This window comes from Mastigoproctus giganteus, chromosome 1 (assembly GCF_048544385.1).
Source record: "Mastigoproctus giganteus isolate SK-2022 chromosome 1, ASM4854438v1, whole genome shotgun sequence".
In the NCBI taxonomy this organism is placed as follows: domain Eukaryota; kingdom Metazoa; phylum Arthropoda; class Arachnida; order Uropygi; family Thelyphonidae; genus Mastigoproctus; species Mastigoproctus giganteus.
The window spans coordinates 279898158-279911785 of NC_143575.1; the positions used below are offsets into that span (position 1 = coordinate 279898158).

General features: G+C 46.0%; 1 protein-coding gene across 1 annotated transcript; it reads right to left on the reverse strand.

Moving 5' to 3' along the window:
• Nucleotides 1–472: 472 nt before the first annotated feature.
• Nucleotides 473–1234, reverse strand: LOC150092035 (uncharacterized). Its single transcript, XM_090371069.1, has one exon. It carries the CDS (start codon nucleotides 1232–1234, stop codon nucleotides 473–475), a length of 762 nt encoding a protein of 253 aa, XP_090227195.1.
• Between the last annotated feature and the right edge of the window lie 12394 nt (nucleotides 1235–13628).

The following is a 13628-nucleotide window of genomic DNA, read 5'->3' on the forward strand; positions in this document are numbered from 1 at the left end:
TATTCTGGATAACAGTAGCCTTTCAAAAAGTTTACTTAGTACTGTGAGTAGTGTGATCGGTCTGTAGGAAGATGGCTGTTCTGGTGGTTTGTTTGGATTCTTAATTATTAGTTTAACATTGGCCATTTTCCAATCTTGCGGGTATGCTCCCACTGTGAGGCATAGGTTAAAGAGCTGGAGCAAGAGTTCCGGTTCTATTTCTACTACTTTTTTGATTATTTCCGGCTCCAAGAGGTCTGGACCTGGGCATTTTTTCGCTGCTATACGTGAAGCCGCCAGGATGAGCTCATCCGTAGTGAATTGCGGTTCTGCATTATCTGTTCCGTACTTATCATTTTCCCTACAGGTCTGGATCTGCTCCTCCGTTTGTGGGTCTTTGTGGGGATGAAAGGTGACATCTAATATATTGTTTATTGATGCCTCCCAGGAACAGGTTTCTTCTCCTTGGGGCGTGACAGTGGTTGTAAGCACTTCACCTCTGGGGAGCTTTTTTGTGACAACCTTGTACACAACACCCCAGGGGGTCAGTGTTCCCTGAGTTTGCTACTAGTCTCTCCCAGGTTTCCTTTTTATTTTTCCTTATGAGGGCGGTATAAGCATTTCGTGCTTCTCTATACAGATTTCTGAGCGCGTCCACCTCCTGCTCAGGCCAAGTTCTTCTTGCCTTTTGGAAGTTTGTCCTTTTGGTCTGGACGCCCTTGCGAAGCTGTTGAAGTTCTTGGTTCCACCAAGGTACAGCACCAGGTTTGGGCCGTCTCCGTTTGATTGAGGTGTTTGCAGCCACTGTTATAATTTCGGTGATGGTCTTCTGGAGTTCATCAGGGTTCTCAGCTGTGTTGATTTCTTGCATCTTTCTGTTTTTGTTGTCTGTGAGGGTTTTCTGGAACAGGTCCCAGTTTGCAGTTTGCAATGCATAGCGTTGGGGCATTCTTTCTGCTGGCGGTTGTCGATTTAGGTTCCTGTTGAGTTGGAATGTCAGGGCCCTATGGTCTGAAGTGGTCCAGGCATCCTGGACCATCCAGTCTGTGATGTTTCCTGCTATGTTTCGAGTGGCAAGAGAGACATCTATTGTAGCCTCCCAACGGAGGTTGCAAAAAGTTGGCAGCTGGTTTGGTTTATTGAGGACTACGATAGATGAACTCGTAATAAATTCCTCCAGTCCTTGGCCATTCCTAGTACCTTGCCTGTCGGGGGTATGGCTGTGCCAGGCTGGTGATCTACAATTTGCATCCATTCCGATGATAATTCTTTCCCCTCTTAGTAAGTTGGTAGCATGTTGGAGGTATCTGGTGGCTGTGGTTATGTCTTCACCAGGTCTGCAATATAGCGAGATTATGTATAGGGCACCTAGCGCGGTGATAATTTGGGCGCAGGCCGCCCAGTCCGTGCACAGGTGGGAGACTTTGGTTGCAGTGATGTCGGGATTTCTAATTAGGATTGCAGCCCACGGGGTAGTATCATCTGCTTGTATTAGTTTGTAGTTGAGGGGGTACCCTCTGACTAGTTTGGAGTGGGTATACGGTTCTTGTAATATGATTACATCTGCATTAATTTCATCGGCCTTGAGCCTGACTTGGTCAGCTACGGCCCTTGCCCGTTGTGCATTCAGTTGGATGAATTTGATTTTTGTGGTATTATAGTGGTTATGGTGTGCTGCCATAATTGATTCTGGCTTGGTTTAAACTCTTGTTTTTGACGTAAATAGGACATTTGTTGTCACGAACTGAGTGTGAAGCGTCCAACTTCTGACTCTTACAGTTGGCACATGTTGGTTCCTCATCTTTCTTTGGGCAGTCCTTATAGTCATGGCCTTTGTCGGCGCAGTGGCTACAGGTTGGGATGTTTTGGCTGCAAGTGTGGGTAGTGTGGCCAAACTTGCAGCATCTGTAACATTTTGGAACTATTATATGTTCGTGGAATCTGTGGCTGCTCCAGTTGATGAAGATCCGCGTTTGTTTTGCTAGGATCTGCCACGCTGCGGGACTGAGCTCGACAACCCAGTTCCTTGTGTTTCCTGTCGCCGGTTTTATGGCGAATCTAGGCATTATTTGCTCTTTGATGTCGGTTTCCGGTAGGGATCTCTGTAGGTTCCTGGCGTATATTTCTGAGTCTAGGTTTTCTTGTGTCATACTGGCATCCAGGCCATAGATTTTTATGGAGGGTCCTTTCCTTTTTGGTTCCTCCGCTTTTAACCCTATGTTAGTTATCTTGGGGTTGGTTATTATTTCGGTAGCTTCCTCTTTGGTTTCGGTCTCCACGACTATGTCCGGGTTCCTGGTTTTCCTTATTGTTTTAATTCTTGTTGTCTTTAAATCATTAGCTAGTTCCTGAATGAATTGTGTCTTGATACTTTCGCTGGAGGTATCATCATTTGTGGTAAGCGGTCTCAGGACAACAATGTTGGGGGTGGGTAGCAGGGTTTTCCTTGAGGCTGACTGGCATTTTATTTGTGGATTTTCCGTTGTATTTGGTTGTTTCCTCAGCGTTTCCGCATATGTGGGCGCACGCTGTAGCATTTTGTTTGCCCCACACTCCATGTAGGCCGTCGCTTTCTCGCTGTTGAGATAGGTTTCTGTCAGTAACGCTTCTAATTTATTAAATACGGTAACGATATGGGACCGAACTCCACTCGATACGCTATTGGGGTAGTCTTTAAATATAGTTTCTAGTGCCGTTTTGAGGTACACCGTTTTTGCCTGTAGCGTACCTTCTGGTAGGGTGGGGTCCAAAGATTGATCCTGTGGTCTTTCCTCGTTGGGGTTCTTTTGAGTTGGTTGTGGTATAGATTTACCTGAAATACCTTTGGTATTCATTTTATGCGCCGTAGTATATAGCTGAGTAGCCTGAGCATAAGATGATGTAGGCACAGCTGGCATGGGTTGAATGTCTTCTGATTTACCAGAATTTTGTAAAAGTTTGTCCATTTGAGAATCTTTTTCTTCCAGTTTTGCCTTGAGGCATTCATTCTCCATAATTACATTAGATAGAATCTGTTCCATGGCAGACCAGATGTTTTGGATTTCTGTGGTTACTTGCTTGGTGAGTCTACCACCATCGGATATAATGCCAGATAGAGCAGACCTGAGAGTAAAAACTTGATGCATGTGGACACTAATAACAGGATTTGTCAAAGATTGGTCTGTAACTTCAGACAAAGCCTCCATAGAAACAACATCCTGATCCACAGGAGGAAGTGGAGGAATCTTCTCCTGTAAGTGTAAGTGTGTGTTGTTGTCTTACGGCACCAGGGGTTTCCCCCATCTCCGCGTTGCTTTCATTGTGGTGAACCAGTTCACTGGGAAATGCCAGAGATTTAAAAGTGTGTGGGAATTGTTCATGTGTTGTGTTCTGTACCGTTGTTCATCTGGTCATTTAGCCGTTGGACCCCTATTGAGGCCCAACGTTGTCCCACTTACGCCCCGTGGAGGCAGACCAGGAACCCAGTAGCTGTAGATTCACTCTGGCAGGTCCTGCCGCTTAATTTCCTGGGATTTCGGCGGCTAGGACCTTAAAAAAAAAAAAATAAATAAAATAAAATAAAAGAAAATAAAAGAAAAAGAAAAAAAAAATAAATAAAATAAAATAAATAAATAAAGAAAAAATAAATAAATAAAAAATCTGCGCTGTTGTAGGGGTAATGTCGCTTTGGTTTGCTAGGCCGAGTTTTGGGCGTAAGGTAATTTTATCATATTAAGGTTTGACGTGTGGGGCTTTCGCTATGATGAAGGTAGAGAGGGGAGGGAGACTGGAGATTGGGGGGAAAAGACAGAAATATGGGGCCAATAGAGTAGATAGCCCCAGTTTTCAGTGGGGCATGCCCATGCCCCACCAGAGTAGAAGTTTGGGGGTGGAGGAGAAGGAACAAAAATGTCCCCTCCCCCCAAGGAAGTGGGAATAATAGGTGAAGAGGGCTAGGGTGTCCTCTTCAGATCGCCATCAAGCTGTTTCCAACTGTGCTGCGTTTTGTCTGTTCTCTACTGTCTGTGCTGCATTCCCCCGTCCTTGCTTTTCTCTTCCGTGTGATCAGCACTCTTCTTGTCCAAGTACTGGTCCTCTGTGGGGTTTCAGTTTTTTGTCACATTTGGCGCCAATATTTGTCAATCTCTGTGTACGTTGCTGTAGATAGCTATTAGTGTTTTTCTCCTGGTGAATAGGTCTTGCGCATACTGGGAGAGTGCCCTATATTCATCCTCAGTGTCCAGGAAGTGGTGCTCCAGTCCTTTTGGAAAGTATCTTAACTTTGTTATTAGTAGCCCTCTGAAGTCTTCATAGTGTTGACAATTATAGATTATGTGGCTCCAGCTTTCACTTTCCCCACATATGCAGTTGGGGTCCTCAACGAGCCGGAAGCCAAACAGCTTCTCCTTGTAGGGTCCGTGTCCGGTTAATAGTGTTGTCATATGGTACCCTGGGAAGTACCATGGTGGCTGCTTTGGGTATATTTTCCGGAGGTCTGGTAGAAATCTTTTTGTTACTTCGCCTTTTGTAGTCTCTGTCCATCTTCTCTGCCAAAGATCTAGGAGGTGGGTCTGTAGCCTATTTTTTTCGTGTTTCAGGTTGCCTGCCGGGTCAGTCGTGTATCCTTGGTGGGTAGCGGCCACTCCCCTGGCCAGCAAAAACAGTAGCCCCGCCTGAACTGCCTCCAGGTCCAGAGGGAGCGCTCCAGCAAGTACCTGCAATGCTGTGGTACTTACCGTGCTGCAGGCGCGCGTTGTTGATAGCAGTATGGTCCTTTGGGTCATTTCTAGTGTTCTTTTGTTGACTACCAGTGTCGTTTTTGGATACCACACCGCTGCTGCGTAGGTGATTGCAGGCAGGAAGGTTGTTTTATAGTAAAGCATCAGTGCTTTTTTCTTGAGTCCCCAATCTTTCCTTGTGATTCTGGTTACCAGTCCAGAGTATCCTCTGATTTTTCTTCTGATGTATTTCAGATGCGGCTGGAACGTCAGGTTTTTATCTAGGATAACGCCCAGATACTTCAGTTGGCTCACAGATTTGATTGTTACATTGTTGATTTTAATTTGCGGGGGTCGTCGTAGTTGCAGAGTCCCCTTTAGCAGGATCGATGAGGTCTTGTCTGACGATATTTTCAGCTGGTTCTTTGATGCCCATTGCTGCAGCCACTGCAGTGCGTGATTTGCCAGCGTCTCCAATTGGGCCCTAGAGTCCGCCTCTACCGTCAATGTCAAGTCGTCCGCAAAGGCGTGTGCTGCCACAGAACCCAGGTCCGTAGTCAGGTATTCATCGAGGACCATTGTCCACAAGAGCGGCCCGAGCACCGACCCCTGCGGACATCCTCTGTGCACCTCTCTTGTTATTTTTTGATAGTGCACATTGATTTGCACTCTTCTTTGCGTTAAATAGCTTTCAATTACTTTGTAGAGATTAAGAGGCACCTCAGCTTCCCTCAACCTTGCCAGGACGCTTGGCCACCAAAGTGAATCAAACGCCCCAGCAAAGTCAACAGAGATGAGCAGCAGATACTTTCGTCTACAATCCTGGAATATCCTTAACAAGTTTCCCAGTGCGTCCACAGTTGAGGATCCTGGTCTGAAGCCATACTGATTTCTGGCATGTAGGCCTGCCGCTTCATAGTGTTTTACAACTCTCACATGGAGTAATCTTTCAAACAATTTGCTTGCCACTGGGAGCAGTGCGATGGGTCGATATGAATCCGGAAATTCTGGATTTTTGGTAGGATTTTTCAGTATTAGTTTTAAATTTGCTGTTTTCCATGCAGTTGGGAAATGTCCTGTTTCCAAGCATCTATTGTGTAGTGTGAGGAAAAGGTGCGGCTTGTATTCGACGGTTTTCTTGAGTAATTCAGGCTCAATAAGATCGAGGCCCGGGCAGTTTCTATTTCTGACCCTACTAGTGGCCACGCTGAGTTCATCCAGGGTGAAGGGAGGCTCAATCGCCTGGTTTCTGTAGTTATCGTTTCTCTCGCATGTCTGTTTCTGACCTGGCATAGTTAACATGTTTGGTTTTTGATATATTGTGTCGAGTATGTTATTCATCGACTGCTCCCATCTTCTCCTGTATGAAGTAATGAAATTTTTGGATATGGCGTACACATGGTAAGAATATACCCAGATCCTTGACATAACGTGGCCTCGACAATGCTCGCCGCATAAACACTACTCGGACTCCCTCCAGTCACTATCTGGCAGAGTAGAGGTAGCAAGATTATACACTAGCTGATCCGGAAGCCTCCTAGAGTGTTTGTAATAGGTTCCGTCTGAAGTAGAAGAAAATCTTTATTATACAGTTACGATACAGATACAATAATGTGCCCGCCAGAGCCAGGAGGCCAGGGGCTTGACAGTGATATGGGGTAATATAAAAATATAGTCATATAAATTAGAATAAGGTTTAAAATAATAAAATAATGCCAGCAGTATTATTTTATTATTACTATTATTATTATTATACAAGAATACCGGACAATCCTAACCATACTTCTTTTACAACATTATTTAAAAGTAATATAAAAATATGTACAGTATAAAAGATAAAATAACAATTAAGAACGTAGCATTAATCTTTCAATAGATATGAGTATGTACATAGTTGTGAGGCAGACAGTACACCAAGGTATGTACACGTTCATATGTACAAAGCACATGCCGGTATTTCAGGATATTCACACAAGTCAGAATATTTCACAGTGCCAAATTGAAGTTCCGTATTGCATTTTCTTGTGAAACAGTTCGTAGATTTGCCTGCGACGTGCCGTCCTGCGCCTCATAGGAGATAGCAGATGGAAATATCGGTATGAGTGGACATCAGGGGCCAAACAAAAGGGGAACAAGTTCGGCCAACGAGCGCCTGTAATCTACTAACTAGCGGCCGACCTGCGAACACCGTTTTAGAGCTGTACTCTGGAAATGTAAGGAATATTGGATCTCGCCACGATGTTCATCATAACCTCAAAAGTCATCAATCATACTGCATGATGGAAGAGATGAGGAAGGGTTGACCAGAACTTAGCTCTGGAGACTGAGCTAACATGAGTTCCACCACTTCAAGCCTCCAATAAGCAAAGTGGTGGTATTTCACTGGTTGATGAGAGTCATCTACCACCTAGTACTGCCTGGTAACAAAGAGGGGCGGCGTTCCTCCATGTTGTGTGGGCGCCATACCTCGACCCCTGCTTATGTTGGTTCACACCTGGGTGGTCACCCACCATGTACTTGTGCATGGAGGTTATACCCAGGATTACTAACAGTCCCACCATCGCGAAGGTGAGAGCAGAGGATTTGGCTGTCACAGACCGTCCGGTCTTCGCCGAAATTGGGTCCACTTGACTTGAATGTCACCCGAATGTCAGTTCCATCCGCGTTTTAGACTTCCAGGTAGCAAATACAGCTTGTCTGGCATATCTGAGAGAATGTCAGTGACAACCTGAAGGACCAATTGGGATAATTGAACCAAAGAATTCCGTTCAGTACATTTTTGTAATCGGCAACAATTTGACGTGTTCAGCGAGGCAGTTGGGTGTGTCCAAATCCAATGGAACGTACTTCCTGACATTTTGTTTGAAAGAGAGGATCCACTGGATCGCAACTGCAACATTTTCATGTGCCGAAAACGACGTGCTTTTACTTCGTTGCAAGATCCCGGCGATTTGTTGTTTCCGTTTGATTGGTTTTCGATGCTGATTGCTTCACAACGGAAATACACTTTCCTGTTCAGCACTCCGCTCGTATTGAAGAAGAAGAAGAAGAATGGCCATTTTAAATGGGATTTGCGTCAAGACCTCAAGATGGCCGAGCTCCTCCTTCTTGGTTTGCGGGGAGCTTCACTAAATTTTCTTCTTTTCTCTCCTCTGGGATGGTAGGGCAGCACAACAGCAGAAGAGAATGGTCTGCCAGAGCTGAGCTGCAGCATGTGTACGCAATTCAGCAAACTATACAAGAAACAAAGCCTCGTAGGATCCTCCAAGTGTAATCTTCTAGCCTCTCTCTCCAGTGCACTCGTTTCAACTTCTTTCAAAATTACGGAGAAATTGGATGCAGAATGATGGTGATCACTGGCACTCTCATCCGGATTTCTTCGAAAGATATGTAAGCGAGTGAGTGCAGAGCGCGTCGAGGCAGAGAGATTCCACCGGACCATAGTCATTGGAGAAGAGGTGGGGTGAAGCCACGATGGTTCAGGTTGATCATACTGACTACAAAAGACAAAGACGTTCAAGCGTGCATTTTAAGCAATTCGTCCGTTTTAAGGACGAATTTTACTTTTCAATTCGTGATTTTTTCGCTCGTCGCTTGCAGCAAAGATTTGATACTCTGCGGAAGCCCAGAAACGCTCCCCATAGTGGATTGTAGTTTTATTGCGAGTTCTATAGATTTATTCCAGGAAATATTACGATTTTGCCCTTCTTTCATTTCTGAGAGATCCGTTAATGCTTTGCCCAAACTAAATTTTGAATCGGCAGATTGAACGAAGAAACACTTGGAAATGGCGATAAATAAATAAACAGAATCCGTTTTAAAATTTTTGCGCGGCGTGATGGTTAAAAGCCAAAGTGCAATCGGTGCAGTACATCGGCAGACATTTTTGTTATTGATCTGTGTTCCGTCAATAATAGTAAGAAAGAAGAAGAAAACTGAAAAGCAATTCATTTAACAACACTCCATTGAGCGCAATTTTTACCAGAAAGAACTTTGAAGATCGTGGAAATCTTGAGGTGGGAAATATTTCGGACTGAGGCGACCACGAAGTTGTCCAATCTGGAAAAGGAGTGCGAGGGCTGCCAAAAAAGGAGAAACCGCGCAAATGGCGGCGATGGCTGAGAAGTGTCTTAATAGTCCAATTAGCGTCTCGATTCGTTGTCACAATGAGTACATTAAGTCGCGTTGCTTTCTGGCGACATCCCCTTCCGAGAGTTGTTTTCTGTTGCTTTTACAGCGAGGCAACGGAAAAACAAACAAATGACCCAGATCCCCGCAGGATGGAAATGGCAGCGGTCCAAACTCACAACGGAACGTTGACACCGAACTTAAATGGACAATAATGGACCCCCGCAACGGGTCCAGTTACATCTGCCATCTCCGTGCCATTTCGTAAACACATTTGCAAGTTCTGCTCGCATTCCCCATTTACAATCGATCTAGGAGACAGAGAGAGAGAGAGAGAGAGAGAGAACGCGGTATTTGATGGAGAGCGGGAAGGCCTCGTGTTCTGTTTGTCGCCAAAGTAAGAATCGACTGCGGAAAAAACTCGTCACAGTACTTCGTGTGTCTGTGAAACAAGCTATGCCAGCAGATCACTTGCAGATGAAGGACAATTGCACTCCCTTGTGAAGCATCTTCCGATTTGCTCATCTTCATCCAGTCACTGTCTGATTAAATAAAACAACAACAAAAAGAATCAAAATTTTCATTTTGGGGAAAATCACGAAGTTCATTTATTTGCTTTACTGCTTCGCGAAAAGACATAGGAACAACTCCTCCCTTAAAAATTATATCGGGAGCTTCTTCCCCCCCCGCCTGCCAAGTATCTCAATTTATCTCGGGGTGCTTACAGAGCAAGTGAACCGCCTCACCCAACGAGAAATCCGCTCTCAAAATAAAATGGGATTTTTGGAAGCAAATCTTCTGATCCACACGTGATTGTTCTTGGAGGACCACGAACCATTTTCTCGTGACCACTGGTCGCTGTTCCGGGCGGCTGACGATTGTTCCTGTGCATTTCGGGTGGACTCACACTCGTCACCGCCACCGAATACTACTTTAAAAGCGAGTACTCCACTTTTCGCCACATCGTCCAATGCTTATTTCTCGATCACCAGAAAAGATTCGCACGCGATGCCCCTTCCTGTCTGGTTCCCCCCAACCTTCTGTGGTATTCAGAAGCATCAGTCAAAGCAGTCGTCCTTCTGTATCGATTCCTCCATGTTATACTCACGGAAAACTCCCTTAAGATCGACTGGACACGTTTGGTGGCCGAAGGTGATCAACGCACTGAGAGGAGACGGTGGAATTTGGCTCTCCGGAAATCTTAATGGACACTGTTTTCGGCTCTTTGACCCTGAAAGTTCTTGTCACCCCCAGAATCCACTTGCGATGGTCATACAAGGGCGTGTCTCTGCGGGTCAGGGCTAGCGAATGTATCCTCGCAACGAGCGAATGGAACCGTGCAATTATGCACGAGCTTTTGGGGCAGAACGGGTGGGCTGTGCCGGCTGTCGCTGACAAACCGTCGCTGTTCTCTCCGCAACTTGCTGCGTGGAATACGGAGATGACGAGTGGGTTTTTACCTCCCTCTCCGATATCCTTGAAACGTGCTCAGGTAAACCCGAACAGCAGTGTGGATGAGGGCCGAATGACGCTGGAACTAAGTTGGGAGTGGTGCATTCGTAAGCGACACACTCCGAGAAAAAAGATCCGAAATGCATTGAGTTTCCCGAGGGTGAAAGTCCCTCGTCACCTAAAGCGCATATTTTCTTAGGGGGAGGAGGGCAAAAGAACGGAGAAAGTTCCGCAAGAATACGTGCCGTGTCGGATTGCTAACGAGACCACCCCGCTCACCCCGAATGCGGCTGACTACAGTTTCACGACGTCACGACTATTCGCTTGTGAGGGCTGTCGCCAGAAACTGTCGGGGTTCCAGATGTCGGTAATGGTGTTCGCGTGGTGGACGGACAACACGACGGTCGTTAATTTTACTGCCATTTGCATCAATCTGTCGGCCCACCTCTCACGCGCTCCACCTCGGTGGGTGCCGCTTGCCTTTGACAAAGGAGGGTACACATTTTGGGGTTACAGGTCACAGCGGCACGGGCTGTTCGTGTTCTCGAGATTGCTTCGCCCCGTTACTTCGGGGTTGTTCGATTCGGCTGCTCAATAATTCGCGCTGCGTCACACGAAACCTCACAATCCGCCAGGGTGCGCTACTGTCGGTTACCGGTAGTCCGCGACCGTAGAAAGAAGAGAAATGGCGGCCGAAGTTCACCAGAAGAGAGGGGTTGGCACGAGGGACGAAATGAAAGCCGAGGAGGGTCAATAACCGAGAGGGGGCCAGTACATCACGAAGCCCCTCCCCGTGCGAAATATTCGGCGATTAAGCGCGTGGTTTGAAGCGAACTCCGAGGTTTATCGATCGCGAGAAGTGACCACGAGGATCGCGTGTGACGTCATCGGCTAATGAGCTCGCCGCGTGGAAGTAATCGCGAGCCAGTTGATATTAATGAACGCGGCTAATTAACAACAAAACGCTAATGGGTAGTCACGTGATTAATTTGCATTAATTTCGAGGATAAACGGCATCGATAGATTATCTCCTCTTTCTTGCGCTAACGACGCGTTCATCTCGTGCCAAATAAAGTCACCGCCGCTCGCAAAGAAATCTCTTCGATGACACGTCATTAATACTCGGTGGGGAGGGGGGAGAGAGAGAGAGAGCTCGTCCATTGAACCGGGATGGATTCTCTCTCCCTATTTAGAGAGAGAGAGAGAGACAGAGACGGGGATGGGACGACACTGTTCTTTTTGAGGGCGAGTCCAGACCCCTGAGAGACTCATTGCAGGTGTAGGGGTGGGGAAAAGAACATCGTGTTGCGAAAGTTAGCGACGGGGCATCCATCTTTCTGTCCACGTGCAAAAGTGCTAATCCGTGTTTCGGAGTCCCTGAGGACCTCCCTCTTCTTCTTCTTCTTCTGCTTCGAGTTAACGACTCCCGCCCGCCTCTCCGATGAACAAACGGAACATCGCACGGTGCTTTAAGTGCTAAAAGACATCCGCTGGCGTCTCTAATTAGATCGGACAACGCAGACGGATCGCTGGAAGGTGCGCGAACACCCAAAAGCTGTCGGAGCAGCAAACAAACATCACCGCTAGGTGGCGCTGCCGTCGCTGACGTGGAATGATTCTGCAGGACGGCACGTTCACTCTTGACATTGTCAGGGTGACCACAGTGGGCCACGAAACAGCGCGAACGATTTGGGGTCTCATCGAGGGTCACAGGCAGTCCTAAGGGATTCATACAGGCGTCGTGTATTCTTCTAGCATATCTGAAACGGCCTCCCCCTATTTGCTGAATGAGGGAGGAGAGACCTTCCCCCTCAGATCAAACCCATCGGTATGAGTACCATCTTTGAGAAGACCATCATCCGGAACTTCAGAACTTTGCTTCAACAACGGGCCTCCCTAGCTCCACGCAGCAATCCAAAGGGAGGTCTACCACTACCAACCTGCTTGACACACAAGAATTTTGGTATTTGGTATGTTGAGGGTCTTGCGGCTCCGGGGATTTCTCCCATCTCCGCGGTGTTCTCTGTATCGAGTGACAGTACCCTGTCAAGCCAGAGATTTAAAGTGTGTGGATCGCGTATAGTGTAGTCTCTTGTACCCTTTGTAAAAAAAAAAAAAAAAAAAAATCCCTCTTTCTTTTCTTTCTTTATTTTTTAATTATTTGTTATTTTTTCCCCTTTAACATCATTCTGCTTGCTGACATCCTGGCTCTATTCCTTTCCTTGACCAGGTTGTGGGATTTAAATCTTCTTTTTTTTTTTTTCTTTTTTTTTCGCGTTCTGACCTGGGCTGGGGCTCCCCAGACCAGGAAAGCTCCTCTCTCACACTAATTTTTTTTTTTATTATTATTTATTTATTTCTTTATTATTTATTTATTTGTTTGCGTTGTTGTTCTAGCTATCCATCCTGGATTGGAACTTCCCTGGGCCGGAACAGTCCTTCTCCTCTTTACTCCTTCCCTCTCTTCATCTTAAACAAGTTTTTCTTTCTTCCCTGGGAACTCTTCCCCAGGGAGGAGGGCGTGCAGATAGTAGGGGAGGCCTTGCCCTTCTTCTGCTAGGGACGAGTACCTGGAGGAATCGTCCAGGTGCTCACTCCTTCCAGGTAGCCAATAGGCCAAAACACAACATCACGCTACAGAACACACACACATAAGCTCACAAACACAGTTTTTCTTTCCTATCACTTTCTCCCGTGCGGGATGAAAAGCTTTTTCTTTTTTTTTTTTTTTCCTCTCTCCCCTTCCTTTTCATCTATCTTCATCCAATCTGGGATATTCCTGTGTGGATTCGGTTTGGAAAAAAAAAAAAAAATATATATATTATTTATTTTTATAAGACACACACCGGCCTTACCTTTACAGAGTCTGTAAAAACTGAACAGAGCAACGAGGCGGAGATGAACTTCTGTTCTAGGAGCCGCCCATACAAAAACACAAAAATAAAAAATAAAAATAAAAAATTGTTCATCTGGCTTATTGGCCATCGGGGCCCTGATGGGACCCGACGTTGCCCATACCGCGCCACGTGGAGGCTAGCCAGGTGTTACCAGTAAGGAATCAGTACTCTGGCAGGTACTGCCACCTACTTTCCTCAGATTTCAGTGGCTAGGACCTATAAAAAATAAATAAATAATAAATAAATAATAAAAAAACATTGCTTTAATCGCTGTTGGTGCTTTTGTTTGGTCACAGAGATTTACCTTAAGAGCGAGAAGGGATCGCACGCTGGATGAGTTCTATTTTTGGCCGAAAAGGGTCGGGCAACAAATTTTGGTATACTTACAATTTGACATGTGGGACTGCACTGTGGGGGTAGACATATTTGGGTGGGAACAAGGAAGGCTGGAGGGCAGAAAAGGAAGAAAGGGACC

Excerpts from the sequence above, each read along its gene's own strand:
- LOC150092035 (XM_090371069.1), bottom strand. The coding sequence starts at position 1,234 with ATGGATGCAAATTGTAGATCACCAGCCTGGCACAGCCATACCCCCGAC.